We start from the raw sequence: 24,246 nt of genomic DNA, 5'->3' as shown, positions 1-24,246 counted from the left end.
CTCTACAGATGGAGGAAGCTGGACGGGAGAGTGGGGAAAGGGAGTTTAGGACAAGCTAGCTGGCAGTGTTTGTCAGATTGCCTCTCGACCCAAGGTCAGTGGCTTTTCCCAGAAACTGGGAAAAGATAAAGTAGGGGGTTCCTGTGTAGGATGTGCCTCCAGTTGCTGCAGAACTCCAGCACCAGCGTGGCGGTGGTGATGGTGGTGGGAGGGTAGCAGCCAGTCCCTTGGTGTTAAGTTCTTCTTCCTCTATTTAATGACTTTGGTTCTCTCCCTTAACCTGTGAGGAAGGTTTTCAATCTTTTCATTTTAAGAAACCCCATCCTACTATTACATCCAAAGTATTTTTTCAATATTACCTGCTGCTGCTATTTCTTAAGACAGTACCACTTCTTAGACAGCTGAGACTGAAACAAGGATAGAAATGCGCTCTAACACAATAGGACTTCTAAAGTTAGTTCTTTCTCCCACTATCATCTGGGATGATGAGTGCATTCTTATGGATTAAGAGAATCCCCAGGGTTCTATCAATCAATCAGTGGCCTCCCATTGACTACTTCACTGTAAAGGATGGATAGAAACTATAGACCTCCAGGCTTATTAGGGTAAGTTAAGAGCAAGGCTTTGAGAAGTATAAGCCTTCCTAGCAGGTAGATGCTGACACTAGTTTCAACCCTTAAATTACTTAGCTTCTCTTAGTAGATAGACCTCTTAAAGCTTGCTTTCCCCAGAAAAGAGAAGCAACCTCCCCTTTGAAATCTTCCAAGAGATACTCCTGGATCCTTTAACTCTTCCTGAAATAGCGGTGCTTTGTCCTAGAGGAATGGAGGCATGCTGAGACTGGAATTAATGCCCAGAGAACCTGAGAATGGATGCTAACATTTCTAAACTTCAATCCCAGGTGGGGAGAAAGTGGTCAGGTGGGAAGGTAGGTAGTGGCTGAGCAAAAGGTGAGCAGAAACTGAAATGGGGGTGGAAGGAGGGGTGAGAAGGACTGAGAAAGGAAGGGAGAAGATGGCATACCGGAAGGAGCATAGGCTCTGGAAATAAACCAGGGCTCCCTTTCCATTGCCCAGGCACAAAATGTTGGACTTCGCGTAAGATGCTTAGAACTTGTTCAACTCTCAGTTTGCTGATCTTTAAAGAAAACAATTAATTATCAATAAATAATAGTGATTGATTATTATCAGATCTTTCAAGACATCTGTGTTCAGAAACCCTGGAACAGTACAGATGAAAAGCATAGTATCACAGTACCTGAAAGTGGCTGCTAAATGAAATGATCTCACTGGAATTAACAGGAAAGGTCAGTATTACTCTTGATGACAATATTAAAAGGACAAATGATTGATTGATTTTATTAAATATTAGTAAACTCAAAACAGAAACACGTTACCAGTATTGACACTGTGAATTACTAACTCCACTCTGAGGGTCCTAGTTGAGTTGTGGAACTGTTCAACATATGTCTGTGTGTCTATACTCTAAGCTGTTCCCCAAATTTACTCTCCTAGGGTAAAATGAAAATCAAAGGGAAGACAGTGGTGAAAAAAATTTAAAGATATCAAAGTATAAAGATATGCAAAGTGATGCTAAAAATTAAAACTAGACCAGCATATTTACATATTTTATTAATCTTTACAATCAGTCATTATAATCAAATACACAATTATATACAAGGATTATATACATTTTGCCCAGACTTTTACATCACAGTACATAGTTTCCCTTAGAAATATTGTATACATTTATCACCAAACAATAAAATCCAACAACAGTAGTGTTACAGCACCTGTTAGTACAGACATCTTTTTCATAAATTACATCATAAGAAAATATACGGCTGTAAATTGGGCTTTTAAAAATGTCTTTTATAAAATCTGAACATACAATATTTCATTCACAGAATTTTTTTTTTTTCTATGTTCTGACTGAAGCCTTGTGCATAAAACGACCGGTTGGAATATTTATTAAATGCCCCCACCCCCGCCTCTACAATTATAAGCACTATTTGAATTACTGACGCTGAGCTTTCTTCATGATGAATTTGGCATGGAGTTTGGTGAGAGAACAAATGCTGGTTTTACTGTTATAAGGGCTGTGAGATGATGGTAATTTAAATTAATAAAATCTCAAGAGAGCATATTAGAGAAGTTAAAATCACAGAGTGCACAATTTTTTATTTTACCCTCTAACACTGTGAAGAAAAAGGGAAAAGTATAATGTTAAAAAAAAATTGTTCTGAAACAATTGTATTCTTGTTGGAAGCCTATTAAAAGTTAAAAAGAAAAAAGAAAACCTACCCAACAAAATATCCCATCCCAAACATATCTGGTAAATTACAATTCTTTCACATCTAAAACTTTATGGGAAAAGCACTGCAAATTAGGGTATATCATTTTAATGGACCTTCCTAAGCAGAAAAAACTATAACTATTTTTAGTAGGTAAACAAGTGAAGTTTTAAAACTTGAAAATACCTGAATTAAATACTTTCTCTAATATCTAACTTTTAACTTTCAGATAAAATCCTTACTTGATTCCGGGTTTGTAAACATTGTATAAATCCTTCTTAGTCAATCAATTTTATGGCTGTGGTGATCACTTCAGCTCTATCTCTATGCAGTCAACATCTAACTGAGGTAGACCAGATGTTTCTAAAATTCAGGGTTACATAGAATCCCCTGAATCTTTAGGAAGTAAATAAAATGCTATAAAGATTTTAAAACAAAACATTTTAAAAAAATGCCTAATGATGTTGAAATTTTTTAATGAAATAAAAAACAACTTTGTGGCAGTATGTCAATTAAGAATGGAGAGTCAATGACAATGTTGGAGTTTTGAAGCTGAACACTATACCTTCTTTTCCTAGCTAGGGAAAAATCACGTATAATTCCTTCTGGGTATTAAGTATAATTTGTTAAATTTTTTTCCTTTTGTTTCTTTTTTTTTTAAGGATTCATTTTTCTAAACAAGCCAGCAATTTGCTTCTAAACCACAATGAATGGCAACAACTCCCCCTAATGGCCAAAGAAAGGGTAAGTGGCAGTAAGCTGGCTTTTCCTTGTATGCCACAAGATCTCTGCTGGAAATAAAATTATGTTGCTTTGATAACTTAGACAATTTAGATTTAGACAACAATGGCTCTGAGATACAAAAAGAAAATCAAATCAATGTATATAAGGCTTCTGTAATCCAAGTCTTAAAGGAACATCTGCTCCTTTTCTCCAAGCCCCAGTCCTATAAATCAAGGCAAGTCAAGTAATTAAGCTTCAGCTATTTTGGCAGCTTTGCAACTAAGATGAACAAAGCACTATGTCTATCCTTCTGTATACTATATGTATTATAGTTCTATCTTCTTACACCAAATTTCACATGCAGAGAGACTAAAAAATATCCATTTTGGTGTCAGGTTTAATTAAGGGCCAATAAAGGTCTTGTATACTACTCTTTTTTCCCCCCTCAAAGTGAATTCTCTATTAGATTTATTACTCACTGACCCAATTAAGTTTAGCTGGAATTTTTGAAAGCAGCTATTTATCCCCTTCTAAAATAACAGTTTACCTGGGATCTAAGACATACTGTACATGAATATACATAACTACAATACAGCACTGCTGTTCTTTAACAGCTCCATATACACTTTAAGTTCATCAGTACCTCAAACACTGTGTTTTAAGAAAAAGGGTTGTTATATAATGTCATGGTACAGAAAAAAGAAATTAAGTCTCAAATATTCCTTTAGAACTGAGTCAGGTAAGTTTAAAAAAATAAATAAAATGAGTAAAGCCATGATTTCAATTACAGGGCTGTCTACAGATATCAACAACAAAGTTTTTAAAACTTAAATGTGGCCAGCAGCAGACTGCCACACACACACACACACACACACACTCACTCACTCACACAAAGGAAAAAAATTCTCAGTAAGCTATATGGCTATATGTTAGTTGCTACTGTGTTTTTTACACAGGTTACCATAGACTAATTTTCAAGTCCATATCAGAAGGAATATTTGTTTAAAAAAAAAGCAAACTTAAAAACCATGATTCAACAGAAAATGTGACAGACTCCTTAGGTGCAACTTTAGAAACTAGTTTCAAAGGAGGAAAAATAGTAGTTACTCCAGAATTTTTAGATCACTACCACAGTTTTATCATGGCTCCCTAAGATAGAAAAATGGAACAAAATGTATTCAGGTATTGGCAACATAGGCCTTGTGGCTCAAAATGCATTCTAAACATGGGATGGAGTAAGGCTGATGGCTAGAGGTAATCACCTCCAACGAAATGAACTGGAAAAGATTTATAATTTACCCTACAAAGATATAACTTTAAGTTCCATTTCAGAGTAGTCACAGCTTTCCTTACGGAAGGCCCAATGGCAAGTTCATATTGCAACATTATAGTTTCTCCCTTGCTCCATTTTTCAAAAGTATTAAGTAACCAATTTCCACGATATATGACCTTTTTACCTGGTCCCAATGATTAGTCTTTATGCAGAGAACTCACTGAGAAAGTACACTGGCTTCACCTTTGGTTTAAATGAAAAGGATGGATACTGTTAAAGAGGGGGAAAAAAAAATCAAGTCATCTTGATCATGTTACACAATGAAGCAAGTGAAAATGATGAGCAAAGACTGTTTTCACCATGAATGTATTTGCTTCATAACCACTTAGGTCACTTTTGAGTGTTTCTGTGAAGGCAGCATAACCAGAATGCCCAAAATACTCCTATGTGTTTTCCCCAAAGGGCCTCTAACCCCAAAACCAAGAAAACCGAGAGCTTCCTTCAATTAGAAAGCTGTACAAATTCGTATTGCCCACCTCACAGTTAACTGAATTTGTTTCTTATCTACCATCTAGAGAGTGCAGAAATCTGGTTCCTAGAAATGCCCAATAATCTTTTCCTGGCCTGAGATGCAGCAGGGTGGTGCAATGCTATCACCTGAGGGGGAAACTGTGAGTTTGCATTTTTGATGGGACAGTTATAAACAAGGTCAGTTCTAACACAGCATGTTCCAGATTCCTATGATAACTAACTCTCCCAGTCAGAACGTGGTTGTTCATCACCATACTTAGAGCCTCCCATGAGAGAGCCTGCTTAGTATCAGGGTATCTATTATCCACAGTTTACCTTTTCTTTTGAAATACCTACCACCAGGTAGACTTTAGTGAGTCAGAGCTCATCCTTCTCCATCATTTCAAATGCTTCTATATCTTCATTCCAGTCTGCTAATATGGAGTCTATAGGTTGGACCTTTTTACCCCAGCTAACATTAGGATTGGAATCCTCCTCAGTTTCTGATTGTTCTTGAAGTTGGTTATCTAAATCTGTACATTCACCATCAAGACTTGTAGTCTCATGGTTTTCCGTGGGATTAGAATTCTGTTCAGAAGGAGAAATGCTTGCTGCAGCATTGTCCGTATCTGCTGGAGACAAAGATTCTGGGTGAGAGTTTAGAGAACTTTCCTCAGGAGACTCCTGATCAACCAAATCAACCTCCTGAGAACTTGATGCAATCTGTTCAGCACTCTGATTCTGAGAATCATTTTCAGAGGATGGTTGTTCTTCATTTTCCATCTCAGGATCTGTATATGAAAGAAACAAACTTCATGCTACTTTCCCCACAAAACATGTACTATCACATTCTCAAAACCATACTGGTTTTGGTAATAAAACAAAAAAATAAAAGTTAAAGAAAATCATGTCAATGCAGAATGACTCTAATAACTAAAAAGACTGCCTTCAATGGGTATTAGTAAATGCCAAGAAATATACTAAACAATACTACTATTAAAATGCATATAAATTTGTATTATGTCTCAGATTTATTAAATATCTAAATTCAGGAAAGCCTGCACATGAGAACATATTAAATAGAATACATTTTATTTATTTAAATTAATTATTTATTTTAAAAATCTTTATTGGAGTATAATTGCTTTACGATGTTGTATTAGTTTCTGCTGTATAACAAAGTGAATCAGCTACACGTATACATATATCCCCATATCCCCTCCCTCTTGCATCTCCCTCCCACCCTCCTTATCCCACCCCTCCAGGTGGTCACAAAGCACCGAGCTGATCTCCCTGTGCTATGCAGCTGCTTCCCACTAGCTATCTGTTTTACATTTGGTAGTGTATATATGTCAATGCTACTCTCTCACTTTGTCTCAGCTTACACTTCCCCCTCCCTGTGTCCTCAAGTCCATTCTCTACAACTGCGTCTTTATAAATAGAATACATTTTAAACAGCACATGCCATTGCTGTACTTTAAGATAATATTCTTTGAAAAGTGAAATTCCCACTCAGTAAACCATGAAAATGCAGATAATACAAAACTTTGAATGATTCATGGATATCAATGTGATTGATCAAATACAATATTTTCATAAACACAAAACCAGATTATTTATAAAACTTCTATTTCATTATTGGAGATCTATGAATTCTAAGATATAATCATAAAATCCACTGGAAGGATGAAAAGCAGTTTAAACTTCTTGTAATGAATATATAATAAAACCACTAGAGGCATTTTATTTAGGGTTCCTACAAGAAAGTGCTTAAATATTAGCATCGACACCCACATGCTGCATTCTCCTCAGACTCTGCAGTCAGTTGGTAAAGATCTCCCGAGCGTCCACTGTGTGGCAGGCACTGTGTAAGGTGCTAGGGATAAAATGAGGTGAAAACAAACACCTGACCTGCCCTTCTGAATCTTATAGTCCAGCTGGGGAAAACAACGTTTAGGAATAATCACACAATAGAAAACCCCATGACACAAGTCATGGTGTTAGGAAAGAGTAAGGAGATTTGAGGGCTTCCTTCAGAAAGTGATACTTAACTGTGATATAAAAGATAATCAGAGTTAATTAGTCAAAGAAGAAAGGGAAGATGGACTTACTATAAAACCAGAAAATCTGAAGGAAAATACAGGCATACAGGGAGGTAGAGGAGGGTGTGTAGACATATACCCTGATTAGGTAGGATTACCTGACTAGGGAAGTTTAAGATAGTTCTTAGGTGGGGTTTGTCAGGGGGAAGGAGGGCAAGGAGGAGGAGTCCCCACACATTCTCTCAGCTGTGGAAAGGGTACATTTTAATTTGACATCAAGGCAAACTATGGTGGGGCCCAAAGAAGAGAAAGCAGTGTCTGGTTGCTTAGAGCTCATTTATGCTAGGCTACGCTAAGTTTGAGGGTGAAGGGAAAGAAGAACGTTCAACTTCGTTTCTAGATTGCATTAATCTAGTTTAGAAGAATAGGAAAAAGTGTAAAGCTATTTCTTCTAGTAATAAAGATTGTGATTTTGGCAAAAAATCACTCTAGGGTTAGATGTTATATAATATTATTTTGGAAATCTAGCTAATAAAATAGAATAAGAAAACAGAATAGTATAGGCTCCAATCAAGATGGCAGTGGCGAAGAACGTGGAACTCACCTCCTCCCACAAATACATCAAAAGTACATCTACAAATGGAACAATTCTCACAGAACACCTCCTGAACACTGGCAGAAGACCTCAAACACCTGAAAGGACAAGAAAGAGCTCTACGTAACCAGGTAGGACGAAGGGGGGAAAAAAAGAGGAAGTGGGACGGGACCTATGCCCCTGGGAGCGAGCTGAAAAGAGGAAAGGTTCCTGCACCCTGGGAAGCCCCCTCAGATCGGCTGGGACAGAAAGGCAGCTTCAGAGGCGCAGAGGAGAGTGCAACAACCAGTTTGTGGCAGGCAGGAGAGAGACCCGCACAGACCGTCGTACCGCTACCCTGCGCGCCCCAGCCCGAGCCGTGAGTCCGCTGGTACAGGCAGGGGCCGAGTACTGACACTCAGAGTTTAGAGGACAGACCTAGGGAGAGGGCTGCTGTTGGCTGTGCAGAGAGAGCCTGAAGGGGCTGGAGTGTGGTATGGCTACAGCCGGGGGTGTCTGCGGAAGCCCAGGCCTGCCACAGAACTGACGAGCCATTGTTAAGTGGGGCACAAAGGGCAGGGTGCCATGGCCGCCAGCCCCCGCCTGCACGGACCCCGGGACACCGCACACCAGCCACCGCCTCAGGGGCTCCAGACTCAGCAGATTCCGGCAACCCAGCTGCCGCCTCGGGCTCCCACCTGGGCAGGCTCAGGGGTCCCAGCCACCGCCTAGGCTGGCACCTGCACCAACCACCATCTCGGCAGGCCCCAGGAGCAGACGCCAGTGAGCTGCCCATGCACAGAAGCAGGCCTGAAACCACAGCTGAGCCCCAGGGGCCGCGTGACTTAGGAAGCAGGGCTGCAATCTCTCCCTGCAGCTGTGTGAGCTGTGTATTTACACCTCCACTGCCGGCTTTGTAAACTCAGCATCTGCAGGACATCCGAGTAGACAACAGGTGCTCCCATGCTGGGATGGGTCTGGCCTTAGCAGCTGTGGGCTTTGCAGGCACGTGCACATGGGGGCTGGGCTGGGCCTGGCTTTGAGCTGCCTCCATAGCTCCCACAGCAGGTCCAGGTGTGCAACTACTACGGTCCTGGGACCCGGCTTTAGCAGATCTGTGCTGGTGGCCTTGTGAAAACAACACCTGAGGGACACCAGGGCTGATTGCCAGCATTCCCAAGGTTGAGACGGGGCTCAGGGCAGTATACTTTGTGAGCCCATACAATGGGTGACAGGTGACACAACAGAGCACACTCACTGGTGAACAGCTCTGGTAGAGGAATACTCAGTGGCTCCTCTCCCTGTAGGAACGCTCCAATCCCACCTACCTCAGACTGCAGCTCAGAAACGGATCTGGGGGCTTCTACTCCAACAGCTAGGGAACAGACCCAGCCCCTGACAGGGCAGTAACAACCACAGAGCAAAAGAGGAGGCCCCAGTCAATATCCAGTGCAGGCCCTGGTCACCACAACACCAGTCACACCTCCTATCAAGGGGATAATGGCCAGGATACACTGAGGAAAGAGGCAACAGGCATCCACACTAAAAACAGCCCTCACACCAAAAAATATTAAACCCACAGAGGCTATACAGGGATAGCCTCTCCCTACATAACAACAGCCCTCCAAGACCACATAGATAATTGTTTCTCCTAAACTCATAGAGCAAGAGAAGTATAAGTAAAATGAAGAAGCAGAGGAACCACTCCCAATTAAAAGATCAAGAGAATTCCCCTGAAAGAACAAACAATGAAACAGGCCTCTTCAGTCTAATAGACATTGAGTTCAAAAAGGAGATAATGAAAATACTGAAGGAGTTAAGAAGGACTATTGATAGAAATGCAGATTACTATTACTAGAAACTATAAAAAGGAACCAAGAAAAATTAGAGAACTCATTCACTGAGACAAAAGCTGAGCTAAAGGCAATGAATAGCAGAAAAAATAATGCAGAAGAATGAATAAGTGATCTGGAAGAGAGAATAATGGAAATCAGCCAGTCAGAACAACAGAAAGCCACATGAAAAAAAAAAATGGAAGCAATATAAGAATAAATAAAGCATGCCAATGTACACTTAGTAGGGATCCCAGAAGAGAGAGAAAACAGGATTGAAGATGTCTTTGAAGAAATTGTGGCTGAAAACTTCCCAAACCTAAAGAAGGGAACAGATATCCAGGTACAGGAAGCACAGAGGGTCCCAAACAAGATAAACCCAAACAGACCTACACCAAGACATATTATAATAAAAATGGCAAAAGTTAAAGAGAGGATTCTAAAGGCAGCAAGAGAAAAACAGAGTTAATTACAAGGGAACCCCCCATTAGGCTATATCAGTTGATTTCTCTACAGAAACATTGCAGGTCAGAAGGGAGTGGCAAGATACATTCAAAGTCCTAAAAGGGAAAAATGTGAAATGTAGGATACTCTGTCCAGCAAGATTATCAAATTTAAAATCAGAGAGAGAAAGAATTTCCCGGACAAGCAAAAACTAAAGGAATACAGCAATATTAAACCTATCCTAAAGGAAACATTGAAAGGTCTTCTCTAAATAGAAAAAAGGTTAGAATCTTTAGGAAAAAAATTATAAATGGAAAGTAAATCATTTAAATAAGCCAGTACACAGATTTTTTAAAATCATAATTAAAAAAATTTCTGTGAAAGCAAATATAACCACAATGAACAGCAAAAGGATGAACGTGAAGATGTAAAAGAGGACGTCAAAATCATAAAATGTGGGGGAGGAGAGTAAGAAAATGTAGATTTTTTTTTTTTTTTTCTAGAATGTGTTTGAGCCTACATGACTACCAGTCTAAAGCAAGCAGATATAGGAAGGGGAAATATACTTGAAAAACAGGGTAACTACAAATCAAAAACATACAACAGATTCACAAAAACCAAAACCAGATTTTATGAATCTATCACATACAATAGATTCATAAAACAAAAGAAAATCATCAGACCACAAAAGGAAAAACCGAAAGAAAAAGAAAGGGACAAAGAAGAAATATAAAATCAACAGGAAAACAAGGTTTAAAATGGTAATAAATACATATCTATCAATAATTACCTTAAATGTCAATGGACCAAATGCTCCAATCAAAAGAGACAGAGTGGCAGGTTAGATTAAAAAAAACAACGGCCTAAAATATGCTGCCTACAAGAGACCCACTTTAGAGCAAAGGACACACATAGATTGAAAATGAGGAGATGGAAAAAGATATTTCATGCAAACGGAAATGACAAGAAAGCAGGGGTCGCAATACTCTTTATCAGACAAAATAGACTTTAAAACAAAGGTTATAAAGAAAGATGAAGGAGGACACTATATAATGATAAAATGATCAATACAAGGAGAGGATATTACACTCATCAACACATATGCACCCAAAATAGCACCCAAATACATAAAATAAACACTAACAGACATAAAGGGAGAAACTGATGGGAATACAATAATAGTAGGAAACTTTAGCACCCCACTCACATCAATGAACAGATCTTTGAGACAGAAAATCAATAAGGCAACAGAGATCCTAAATAATACAATAGAACAGTTAGACTTAATTGATATTTTCAGGACATTACACCCCAAAAAAGCAGAATACACATTCTTTTCAAGTGCACATGGAACATTCTCTAAGATTGACCACATACTAGGCCACAAAACAAGCCTCAGAAAATTTAAGAGTATAAAAATTATTTCAAGTATCTTTACTGACCACAACAGCATGAAACTAGAAAACAATCACAAGAAAAGAAATGAGAAAAAACAATTACATGGAGACTAAACCACATGCTACTAAAAAACCAATGCGACAATGATGAAATAAAAAAAAAATTAAAAAATAAATTGATGCATTTCCCCAGTGGTCCAGTGGTAAAGAATCTGCCTTCCAATGCAGGGGATGTGGGTTCAACTCCTGGTCAGGGAACTAAGATCCCAAATGCCGTGGGGCAACTAAGCTGGGTGCCACAACTACTGAGCCCACGGGCCTCAACTAGAGAGGCTGTGTGCCGCAACTACAGAGCCCACACACTCTGGAGCCTGAGTGTCATAACTACAGAGAGAAAACCCACATGCCACAACTAGAGAGAAGACCGCGTGCCACAACTAGAGAGAAGCCCGTTTGCTGAAATGAAGATCCCACGTGCCTCAACTAAGACCTGACACAGCCAAAAATAAAAAATAAAATAAATACTTTGAGGTAAATGACAATGAAAACACAACCATACAAATAACATAGGATGTAGCAAAAGAAGCTCTTAGAGGGAAGTTCATAGTGATACAGGCCTTCTTTAAGAAACAAGAAAAGTCTCAAATAAACAACCTAACCCACCACCTAAAAGAATTAGAAAAAGAACAAACAAAACCTAAAGTCAACAGAAGGAAGGAGATAAGAAAGATCAGAGAGGAAATAAATAGAGATTAGAAAAAACAATAAAAAAATAATCAGGGAGGAATCAAGATGGCAGAGGAGTAGGACGTGGAGCTTACCTTCTGCCACAAATACATCAAAAACACATCTACAAGTGGAACGATTCACACAGAACATCTACTGAATGCTGGCAGAACTCAGACTTCCGAAAGGGCAAGAAAACCTCCACGTAAACAGGTGGGATGAAAGAAAAAAGAAAAACAAAAAGAGAGAAAGGAATCACGATGGGACTTGTGCCCCAGGGAGGGAGCTGTGAAGAAGGAAACCTTTCCCCACCCTGGGAAGGCCCCTCACCAGAGGGGAGATCAGCCTGGACAGAGGGGGTGCTTCGGAGACTCAGAGGAGAGTGCAGCAACCAGTTTGCAGAAGGCAAAACGGACAGAGACGTGCACAGATGGTTGGTACCACCACCCTACGTTCCCCAGCCTGAGATGCTCATCTGCTGGTACGGACAGGGGCTGGATGCTGAAGCTCTGGCTTTGGAGGTCAGACCCAGGGAGAGGACCAAGGGTTGGCTGCAGGAAGACAGCCTGAAGAGGATGGAGTGTGGCAGCTGAGGATGCATTTGGAAGAGGTCTGGGCCTGACAGAGAGGCAAGGCACCATTGTTGGGGGGCACACGAGAGGTATGGGACTGCCATAGGAGCTTCTTTCCGTGCGTGTGGGCTCTCAGGCAACAGGACGCCACCTACACGAGCTCCAGGTGCAAGCACGAGCCGCTGCCGCCATTGTGGGCTCCAGAGATGGGCATGGGCCATCGCCACAGCTAAAGAACCGGTGAGCAGGCACCAAGTGCTGCCCCAGCTGTCCCGGGAGTGTGCCAGCCACCTCCACCATTGGGAAACCTGCAAGCAGGCGCCATTCACTTTCCCTCCTGCCCCGGGACGTCGCCACTACTGGGAGACACAGCAGTGGGTGCGAAGCACTGACCCTGCTGTCCCAGGAGTGCACGGGCAGCTGCTGACACTAGGCGACCCAGGAGCAGGCGCCAGTTGCTGTCCCTGCTGTTCCAGGGGTGCGTGGGCCGCTGCGGCAGTTAGGGGACCCACGAGCAGACTGCAAGCACTTGCCCCCGCTGTTCTGGGCACTCACAGCCCACTGCCACTGCTGGGAGTCCCGCAGGTGGGCATGAATTGCTGCCCCCGCCATACAGGGAATGCACACAGGCCACCGCACCTAAACATCCCATATTCAGGGGATAACGGCCAGCACATGCTTAGGAAAGAAGCAGCAAGCATCCAAACTAAAAGCACCCCTTGATTCCGGACATGATGGTGGAGTAGAAGGACTTGAGCTCACCTCTTCTCATGAAAACACTAAAACCAAAACTAACTGCTCAACAACCATCAGCAAAAGACTGGAGCCTACCAAAAAAGGTACATCCAAAGACAAAGAAGAAGCTACAATGAGATGGTAGGAGGAGCTTTTGCAATATAATCAAATCTCATAGTCACCAGGTGGGCAACCCACAAAACTGGAAAATCATTATATGGCAGAGGTACTCCCGCAGCAGTAAGTTCTGAGCCCCTCATCAGGCTCCCCAGCCTGGGGGGCTGGCATTGGGAGGTGGAGCCCCCAGAGCATTTGGCTTCAAAGCCCGGCAGGACTTGAGTGCAGGAGCTCCATAGGACTGGAGGAAACAGAGATTCCACTCTTGAGGGTGTACACAAGATTTCACGTGCACTAGGACCCAGCATAAACTGGTGACTCCATAGGAGCCAGGGCTAGACCTACGTGAGGATCTTGGAGGGTCTACTGGGGAGGTGGGGGTTGGATGTGGCTCACTGTGGGGGCAAGGACACTGGTGGTGGAGGCTCCAGGGAATATTGATCGGCTGAGCTCTCCTGGAGGTCGCCATTTTGGTACTGAGACATGGCCCCACCCAACAACCTGCAGGCTCCAGTGGTGGAACGCCTAGGCCAAACAACCAGCAGGGGTGGAACACAGCTCCACCTATCAGCAGACAGGCTGCCTGAAATTGTACTGAGCTCACAGCCACCTCTACACACACCCCTTGACACGGCCCTGCCCACCAGAGGGACAAGACCCAGCTCCACCAACCAGTGGAGAGCCCAGTCCCTCCCACCAGGAAGCCTGCACAAGCCACTGGACCAACCTCACCCACCAGGGGACAGACACCAGAAGCAAGAGGAACTACAGTCCTGCAGCCTGTGGAAAGGAGACCACAAACACAGTAAGCTAGACAAAATGAGACCGCAGAGAAATATGTTTTAGACAGAGGAACAAGATAAAAACCCAGAAGAACAACTAAGTGAATTAGAGATAGTCAGTCTACCTGAAAAAGAATACAGAGTAATGACAGTAAAGGTGGTCCAAGATCTCAGAAAAAGAATGGAAGCACAGACCAAGAAGATACAAGAAATGTTTAACAAAGACATAGAAGACTTAAAGAATAGAGATGAATAATACAATAACTGAAATGAAAAAATACACTAGAAGGAAACAATAGCAGAATAAATGAGGCAGAAGAACGAGTAAGTGTGCTGGAAGACACAGCAGTGGAAATCACTGCCGTGGAACAGAATAAAGAAAAAAGAATGAAAAGAAGTGACAACAGTCTAAGGGACCTCTGGGACAACATTAAACACACCAGCATTTGCATTATAGGGGTCCCAGAAGGAGAAGAGAGAGAGAAAGGACCTGACAAAATATTTGAAGAGATAATAGCTGAAAACTTCCTTAACATGAGAAAGGAAACATTCACTCAACTCCAAGTGCAGAGAGTCATATAAAGTGATGAAAGGAAAGAACCTACAACCAAGAATACTCTACCCATCAAGGCTCTCGTTCAGATTTGATGGAGAAATCAAAAGCTTTACAGACAAGCAAAAGCTAAGAGAATTCATCACCAACAAACCAGCTCTACAACAAATCCTAAAGGAAGTTCTCTAAAAGCAGCAAGGGAAAAATAACAAATAACACCCAAGGGAATCCCCATAAGGTTAACAGCTGATCTTTCAGCAGAAACTCTTCAAGCCAGAAGGGAGTGGCAGAACATATTTAAAGTGATGAAAGGGAAGAACCTACAACCAAGATTACTCTACCCAGCAAGGATCTCTTTCAGATTCGAGGGAGAAATTAAAAGCTTTACAGACAAGCAAAAGCTAAGAGAATTCAGCACCACCAAACCAACTTTACAACAAATGCTAGAGGAACTTCTCTAGGCAGGAAACACAAGAGAAGGAAAAGACCTACAATAAGAAACCCAAAACAATTAAGAAAATGGTAATAGGAACATATATATCGATAATTACCTTAAATGTAAATGGATTAAATGGTCCAACCAAAAGATATAGATTGGCTGAATGGATACAAAAACAAGACCCATATATATGCTGTCTACAAGAGACCCACTTCAGATGTAGGGACACATGCAGACTGAGAATGAGGGGATGGAAAAAGATATTCCATGCAAATGGAAATCAAAAGAAAGCTGGAGTAGCAACTCTCATATCAGACAAAATAGACTTTAAAATAAAGACTATTACAAGAGACAAAGAAGGACACTACATAACGATCAAGGGATCAATCCAAGAAGAAGATATAACAATTGTAAATATTTATGCACCCAACATAGGAGCACCTCAGTACATAAGGCAAATGCTAACAGCCATAAAAGGGGAAATTGACAGTAACAAAATCATAGTAGGGGACTTTAACACCCCACTTTCACTATGGACATCATCCAAAATGAAAGTAAATAAGGAAACACAAGCTTTAAATGATACATTAAACAAGATGGACTTAATTGATATTTATAGGACATTCCATCCAAAAACAACAGAACACACTTTCTTCTCAAGTGCTCATGGAACACTCTCCAAGATAGATCATATCTTGGGTCACAAATCAAGCCTTGGTAAACTCAAGAAAACTGAAATTGTATCAAGTATCTTTTCCAACCACAACGCTATGAGATCAGAAATGAATTACTGGGAAAACAAACGTAAAAAATACAAACACATGGAGGCTAAACAATACACTACTTAATAACCAAGAGATCACTGAAGAAATCAAAGAGGAAATCAGAAAATACCTAGAAATAAATGACAATGAAAACACGACGATCCAAAACCTATGGGATGCAGCAAAAGCAGTTCTAAGAGGGAAGAATATAGCAATACAATCCTACCTTAAACAAAAAACATCTCAAATAGACAACCTAACCTTATACCCAAAGCAATTAGAGAAAGAAGAACAAAAAAAACCCCAAAGTTAGCAGAAGGAAAGAAATCATAAAGATCAGATCAGAAATAAATGAAAAAGAAATGAAGGAAACAATAGCAAAGATCAGTAAAACTATAAGCTGGTTCTTTGAGAAGATAAACAAAATTGATAAACCATTAGCCAGACTCATCAAGAAAAAAAGGGAGAAAACTCAAATCAATAGAATTAGAAATGAAAAAGGAGAAGTAACAACTGACGCTGCAGAAATACAAAGGATCACGACAGATTACTACAAGCAACTATATGCCAATAAAATGGATAACCTGGAAGAACTGGACAAATTCTTAGAAAAGCACAACCTTCTAAGACTGAACCAGGAAGAAACAGAAAATATAAATAGACCAATGTGATTGGTCTGAACTGAACTATGATTCAATTTCAACTGAAATTGAAACTGTGATTAAAAACCTTCCAACAAACAAAAGCCCAGGACCAGATGGCTTCACAGGCGAATTCTATCAAACATTTAGAGAAGAGCTAACACCTCTCCTTCTCAAACTCTTCCAAAATATAGCAGAGGGAGGAACACTCCCAAAATCATTCTACGAGACCACCATCACCGTGATACCAAAACCAGACAAAGATGTCACAAAGAAAGAAAAGTACAGGCCAATATCACTGATGAACGAACACAGATGCAAAAATCCTCAACAAAATACTAGCAAACAGAATCCATCAGCACATTAAAAGGATCATACACCATGATCAAGTGGGGTTATCCCAGGAATGCAACAATTCTTCAATATATGCAAATCAATCAATGTGATACACCATATTAACAAACTGAAGAATAAAACCCATATGATCATCTCAAAAGATGCAGAAAAAGCTTTCAACAAAATTCAACACCCATTTATGATAAAAACCCTCCAGAAACTAGGCATAGGGGGGACTTACCTCAACATAATAAAGGCCATATATGACAAACCCACAGCCAACATCATCCTCAATGGTGAAAAACTGAAACCATTCCCACTAAGATCAGGAACAAGACAAGGATGTCCACTCTCACCACTAGTGTTCAACATAGTTTTGGAAGTCCTAGCCATGGCAACCAGAGAAGAAAAAGAAATAAAAGGAATCCAAATTGGAAAAGAAGAAGTAAAACTGTCACTGTTTGCAGATGACATGGTACTATACACAGAGAATCCTAAAGATGCTAACAGAAAACTACTAGAGCTAATCAATGAATTTGGTAAAGTAGCAGGAGACAAAATTAATGCACAGAAATCTCTTGCATTCCTATACACTAATGATGAATAATCTAAAAGTGAAATTAAGGAAACACTCCCATTTACCACTGCAACAAAAAGAATAAAATACCTAGGAATAAACCTACCTAAGGAGACAAAAGACCTGTATGCAGAAAACTATAAGACACTGATGAAAGAAATGAAAGATGATACCAACAGATGGAGAGATATACCATGTTCTTGGATTGGAAGAATCAACACTGTGAAAATGACTACACTACCCAAAGCAATCTACAGAGTCAATGCAATCCTTATCAAACTACCACTGGCATTTTTCACAGAACTAGAACAAAAAATTTCACAATTTGTATGGAAACACAAAAGACCCCGAATAGCCAAAGCAATCTTTTTTTTTTTTTTTTTTTTTTTTTTAAAGAAGGTTCAACTTTTTATTTATTTATTTATTTATGGCTGTGTTGGGTCTTCGTTTCTGTGCGAGGGCTTTCTCCAGTTGCAGCGAGCGGGGGTCACTCTTCATCGCCGTGCGGGCCTCTCAGTATCACGGCCTCTCTTGTTGCGGAGCACAGGCTCCAGACGCGCAGGCTCAGTAATTGTGGCTCACGGGCCTAGTTGCTCCGCGGCATGTGGGATCTTCCCAGACCAGGGCTCGAACCCGTGTCCCCTGCATTGGCAGGCAGATTCTCAACCACTGCGCCACCAGGGAAGCCCTAGCCAAAGCAATCTTGAGAAAGAAAAACGGAGCTGGAGGAATCAGTCTCCCCGACTCCAGAGTATACTACAATCAAGACAGTATGGTACTGGCACAAAAACAGAAATATAGATCAATGGAACAGGATAGAAAGCCCAGAGATAAACCCACACACATATGCTCACCTTATTTTTGATACAGGAGGCAAGAATATAAAATGGAGAAAAGACAGCCTCTTCAATAAGGGATGCTGGGAAAACTGGTCAGCTACATGTAAAGGAATGAAATTAGAACACTCCCTAACAGCATACACAAAAATAAACTCAAAATGGATTAAAGACCTAAATGTAAGGCCAGAGACGATCATACTCTTAGAGGAAAACATACACAGAACACTCTATGACATAAATCACAGCAATATCCTTTTTGACCCAGCTCCTAGAGAAATAGAAATAAAAACAAAAATAAACAAATGGGACCTAATGAAACAAAATCTTTTGCACAACAAAGGAAACCATAAACAAGACGGAAAGATGACCCTCAGAATGGGAGAAAATATTTGCGAACAAAGCAACTGACAAAGGATTAATCTCCAAAATATACAAGCAGCTCATGCAGCTCAATATCAAAAAAACAAACAACCCAATCCAGAAATGGGCAGAAGACCTAAATAGACATTTCTCCAAAGTAGACATACAGATTGCCAACAAACAGATGAAAAGATGCTCAACATCACTAATCATTAGAGAAATGCAAAGCAAGACTACAATGAGGTATCACCTCACACCGGTCAGAATGGCCATCATCAAAAAATCTACAAACGGTAAATGCTGGAGAGGGTGTGGAGAAAAGGGAACCCTCCTGCACTGTTGGTGGGAATGTAAATGGATGCAGCCACTATGGAGAACAGTATGGAGGTTCCTTAAAAAACTAAAAATAGAACTACCATATGACCCAGCAATCCCACTACTGGGCATATACCCTGAGAAAACCATAATTCAAAAAGATACATGGGGCTTCCCTGGTGGCACAGTGGTTAAGAATCCGCCTGCCAATGCAGGGGACATAGGTTCGAGCCCTGGTCCGGGAAGATCCCACATGCCGTGGAGCAACCAAGCCCATGCACCATAACTACTTAGCCTGTGCTCTAGAGACCGCGAGCCACAACTACTGAGCCCGCGTGCCACAACAACTGAAGCCTGCATGCCTAGAACCCGTGCTCCGCAACAAGAGAAGCCACCACGATGAGAAGTCCGTAAACCGCAACAAAGAGTAGCTCCTGCTCGGTGCAACTAGGGAAAGCCTGTGCACAGCAACGAAGACCCAATGCAGCCAAAAGTAAAATAAATTTATATAAAACAAACAAACAAGTAAAAAAAAAAAAAGATACATGTACCACAATCTTCATTGCAACACTATTTACAATAGCCAGGACATGGAAGCAACCTAAGTGCCCATCGACAGATGAATGGATAAAGAAGATGTGGCACATACATACAATGGAATATTACTCAGCCATAAAAATGAACGAGATTGAGTTATTTGTAATGAGGTGGATGAACCTAGAGTCTGTCATACAGAGTGAAGTAAGTCAGAAAGAGAAAAACAAATACCGTATGCTAACACACATATATGGAATCTAAAAAAAACTGTACTAGTGAACTTAGGGGCAGGACAGGAATAAAGATGCAGACATAGAGAATGGACTTGAGGACACGGGGAGTGGGAAGGTTAAGCTGGGACGAAGTGAGAGAGTGGCATGGACATATATACACTACCAAATGTAAAATTGATAGCTAGTGGGAAGCAGCCGCATAGCATAGGGAGATCAACTCGGTGCTTTGTGACCACCTGGAGAGGTGGGATAGGGAGGGTGGGAGGGAGGCTCAAGATGAAGGGGATATGGGGATATGTGTATATATATAGCTGATTCATTTTGTCATACAGCAGAAACTAACACAACATTGTAAAGCAATTATATTCCAATAAAGATTAAAAAAAAAAAAAAGTCCAGCCATGTGTTGTGCAGGGCACAGGCCTTCTGACCTTGCTTTTCAGGCAGGGGTCAGATGAGAATGACCCGTGCTGCATTTCCTTCTTCAGCGCCTGGTCGCACCCCAGTCCAGTGGGGTCGGGCGGGAATCACCACGGAGACTGAGACACTGGCTTCGTGTCCCACATTCTGATCTAGCGCTCTCTTCTTGCAGGTGTGCACATTTTGACCGACTCAGCAAGAAGGTGGATTTTCCTTGTGTCTAAAGAGAAAAAAATGTCCCCGTGTCTGTAGAGATGCTTTGCAGTTCAGCCCGGCTGAAGCTGACCGAATGAGACTATGGGCTGTGCCTCTGCGAAGCATGTTGCCACTGTTCAAAATGAAGAGGAAGCCCAGAAAGGGAAGAACTACCAGAATGGAGACGTGTTTGGTGGTAAGTGCCGTTGAATTTCATCCTTGGCCCCTCCATCCAGGCCTTTCACGTGAACAATTGCAGTGTTCCTGTGTTCTGTTTGCTGAGGGGCGGGGCGGGGTGCAGGGGTGATGGGGGTGTGTGGGTAGAGGGCTGATGAGAGATGATAAAAATCAAGGCAGATCTTTTACATTGGACAGTTTTCATCATAATTTATACCTAGAAGACTTTGAGGAGGATCATGGAGGTTTTATGCAGAGCTCACATTTAAATCAAGCTTTGAAGAACTAGTAGGACATAAACAGGTGCATGGGACAGTGGCCGCAGGGTGTCCCGGTCCAGAACTGTAGGACTGAACACATGGAGGTCCAAAAACGGGCAAGGATTTATAATGGAGGGAATGACGTGTTTTTTGAAGTTTATTATAAGTTTATAAGGAATTACTCTTTCTGTGAATTAGAAATTCTCGGTTTCAAAAACACAATTACAGTGAACTTAGAAATCGTCTTTTAACCATCCTGTGATGATTCATAGTGACTTGAGAATATCTAGTGCAGAGGTCACAAACTGCCAACCCATGGCCACATCTGGTTTACAAATATATTTTCTTTGGCCCCCAGAGAATTTTAAAATAAAAAAGCAAGGCGACCTTTAAAAATCAGGATGTTTCACACAAAACCCCAAATTTCTTGAGAAGGTCTGACAACACTGATTTTCCATTTCCTGAGGCAACCGTTGCTGGAATGGGGTAGCAGTTGCCGGTTCAGTCAGAGTATGGCCTCCGGTAAACGGCTGAGCCCTCCCCGTGAACGCACATCAGGCCCAGTTCACTCACTGACGTTCCATGCCTGGCCACTTACAGCCTTTTGAGTTTGCCTAATCTTGAGTTTGTCCTTTGGAAGATCAATGATTACCCTGATGCAGGGTGGCTATGGGTTTGTACAAAATTCCAGTTAGTCCAGGCAGATGAAGCAGTTTTTGCTAATTATTTTAACAATAATACCCAAGACTTGACATTTTCATGGTACTTTTATTCATAAAAGCACCTCTACATCTCTTATTCGATAAAGAACCTCATTGTAATGATGTTTACATGTAAACAACTCAAGTTGCACTATTCAGTCTCTGTCAAGGAATTCCACTGCATTTCAACCTCTAGCTTTTGATCCGTTGCAATGGTTGTTTCAGTCCCCTGGGGAAGAATTGGGAACAATGTGGAAGGGGTAATGCTCTGTTACAAGTGGGCTCATGTATATGGAGGGAGGAAGATTTCATTTTAGTTTGTTTTAAGGAGATGTATTTGTTGCCTGGAACAAATTTGCTTCTAGTGGTCACTACCGATAGAAACAAGAACTGTGGAGAAGAGTGACATATGAGCGTCTTAATAAAGTAGAATCCAGCTCTTTGAAACCACACCTTCTGGGAAGACAGCTAATGGGAACTAGAGTCATTACTGTTACTCTCAAACACTTAACTTTTAAGAGGAAATAATCTAGTATCAGGAATTTGTTTAAATTAAACTTCTATGTGAGGTTCTGTGTCATTGTCATTTTTGTAATTAGAGCTACCACTTACGGAGCCTTCACCATATGTCAGGCACCGAGAAGCATTTACATTCATTTTCATGTTGAATTTTCACAACAATCCTGTGAAATCTCTGCCATCTTAATTTTACAGATTTGGAAGCTGGGGCACAGTGTGACTAACTGGTCCAAAGTTACTCAGCTACTAAGTGATAGAATCAGATGTCTCAGACTCCAAAGTCCACATTTCTTTCTCAATGTCATTTCCTGCTGCCTCCCATCCGTCACTCATTCTTTAATGCGAGAAAGTATTGACTGGCCGGTACACGATGTGTCAGACCCTTTGCTAAATGCCATGGAGGATACAGAGATTAACCTTGCTTTCTAGGACTTCGTAAGAGGATGAAGAAGTGTTATGAGGCAGAATAAGCCAAATACCAGAAAAGGAAAAGACATACACATCATGATAAGAGTCAGAGGGTTGAGAGACTGCCTTAAAAGGTGGGATCAGAGCAGATTTCTTATAGAGGTGACAGCTGACCCTGGCCCTAAAGCACTGGAGAATCTAAACCTGTCGGATGAAGGGTGTAGGAAGGAACTAGATGAGGAAAGGCTAGACGTGATGTGACCCATATTCAAGAATTACAAGTAATCCAGTTCGAATGGAATATAAAATATACGTGATAGGGAATTGGGTACGAAACTAAGTTAGGGTTAAATTATGGAGAATGTGGAATACCAAATTACAATCTGTAGAAAGGTAACCTTAGATTTGTAAGAGCAAAAATTCAGTGATATTCAGTATATTGTATTAATATTTTGCTTGGCAATGAGGCCATCTAACCATTCATTTGCTAATATGGTTACAACTTTTATAGCTAGGAAGACTTTCTGTTGTTCTAAAGTACCATGTGTAGTTTGCAAATGTTAGCATCTAATAAAGGAGGCTTGTATTAGTTAACTATTGCTGGGTAGTAGACAGCCTCAAGATCTTAGTGGCATTCAGCAATAATCATGTCTTTCTTGATCACGAGTTGCTTGGTCAGCTGGAGTGGCTCTGCTCCATGTCCCTCTCAGCTTCCTCCTGGGACCAGTGAGCCAAGGGGGAGGGTATGCTCTTCTTTTGCAAAAGGGTAAAAGTACAAGTGATACACATGATGCCTCTTAAGCTTAGGCTTAGACCTGGCACCCACACTGTCACTTGCACCCACGCTTTACTAGCCGAATCAAGTCACGTGAACAGGCTCAAAGACAAGGGGCAGAGAAGTCCATCTGACCACAGCACATTCATGGCAAGGGTATGGATGTAGAGAAGGGTCAAGAATCGGGGCTAATAATTCAGTCTGCCCCATGCCTGGGCAGTCATTGCTGTCTGTGTGGCTCTGTTTCATAAAGTGCGCTCAAGGCCTCTGCCAGCTTCTCTTCACCCTCCTGGTACTCACACTGAAGTTTCATTCACTCCAGCATTCGTCATCTTGTTACTCTTTCTTACATCAGCATTTGCAGGTTTGTGGCACTGTGTTACGTAAAGCGGGAATACAGGGAGGGAGAGAGCTTCATGTACCAGTCAAGGGAGAGAGTTCTCCTAGCCCTACAGGGTTCTGGGAGTAGAATTGTCAGAATCCATTGTGAACATCAGTACCAGTATGCGAGATGTTACTGAATGCTAGAGTTTGAATATGACAAGAGAAGGTCCTGTCTGTTTCTCCACTTGAATTAGTTTGCAAGCAGAAGTCTACAGAATCCCAATAGAATCACAGATGGTCACAGATGAATGGTAGATCTGGCTCACTTTTAGCCATTTGATATCTTTTGTCACCCATTGTTTCAGTGATCTATTATCACATAGCAAAGGACTCCAAACTTAGCAGCACTGATTTATTATTTTTCCCAATTCTGTGGGGTGACTAGGGTTCATCTGCTGGGTTTTTTTTTTTTTTTTTTTTTTTTTTTTTGCCTGGGCTCAGCCATGCAGCTGCATTCAGCTGGGAGCTCAGCTGGGCTCGACTGACCATGATGGCTTCAGACCTCTCTTTCCATCTGGGTAGTCAAATTTTCATGTGACAGCTAGCTTCCAAGAGAGGAAGTAGAAGCTTCCAGGCCTCTTAAGACCTGGGTTTGAAAGTACAAGAATGTTGTTTGTGCCGTGTTCTGTTGAGCAAAGCAAGTCACAAGACCAACCCAGAGTCAGGGGAGCACAAAGGCTCTCCGTCTGTTGAGTGTGTGCCTATAGGGAGGGGAAGACCTGTTGGGAGCTGTCCTTGGAGATGGGTTACCACACCCATTGACAGAGGCAATGAGAACTCATGACTGGATTGT

At 41.3% G+C, this 24,246-nt stretch overlaps 1 protein-coding gene across 9 annotated transcripts in view; it reads left to right on the top strand.

The window, feature by feature from the left end:
- Positions 1–20,216: 20,216 nt before the first annotated feature.
- The window catches only part of LOC103019325 (uncharacterized), a 192,709-nt gene continuing 188,679 nt past the window's right edge, over positions 20,217–24,246 (top strand). For all 9 annotated transcript variants that reach the window (XR_009007192.1, XR_009007196.1, XR_009007191.1 and 6 more), the window contains exon 1: positions 20,217–20,425. Coding sequence is in view for 6 of the 9 variants with exons in the window: in XM_057541217.1 (XP_057397200.1) it covers positions 20,332–20,425 (94 nt within the window). In the remaining 3 variants the exon portion in view is untranslated. The remainder of the gene's footprint in view (positions 20,426–24,246) is intronic.

This window comes from Balaenoptera acutorostrata, chromosome 1 (genome assembly GCF_949987535.1).
Source record: "Balaenoptera acutorostrata chromosome 1, mBalAcu1.1, whole genome shotgun sequence".
NCBI lineage: Eukaryota > Metazoa > Chordata > Mammalia > Artiodactyla > Balaenopteridae > Balaenoptera > Balaenoptera acutorostrata.
This window is presented reverse-complemented; position numbering and strand designations above follow the sequence as displayed.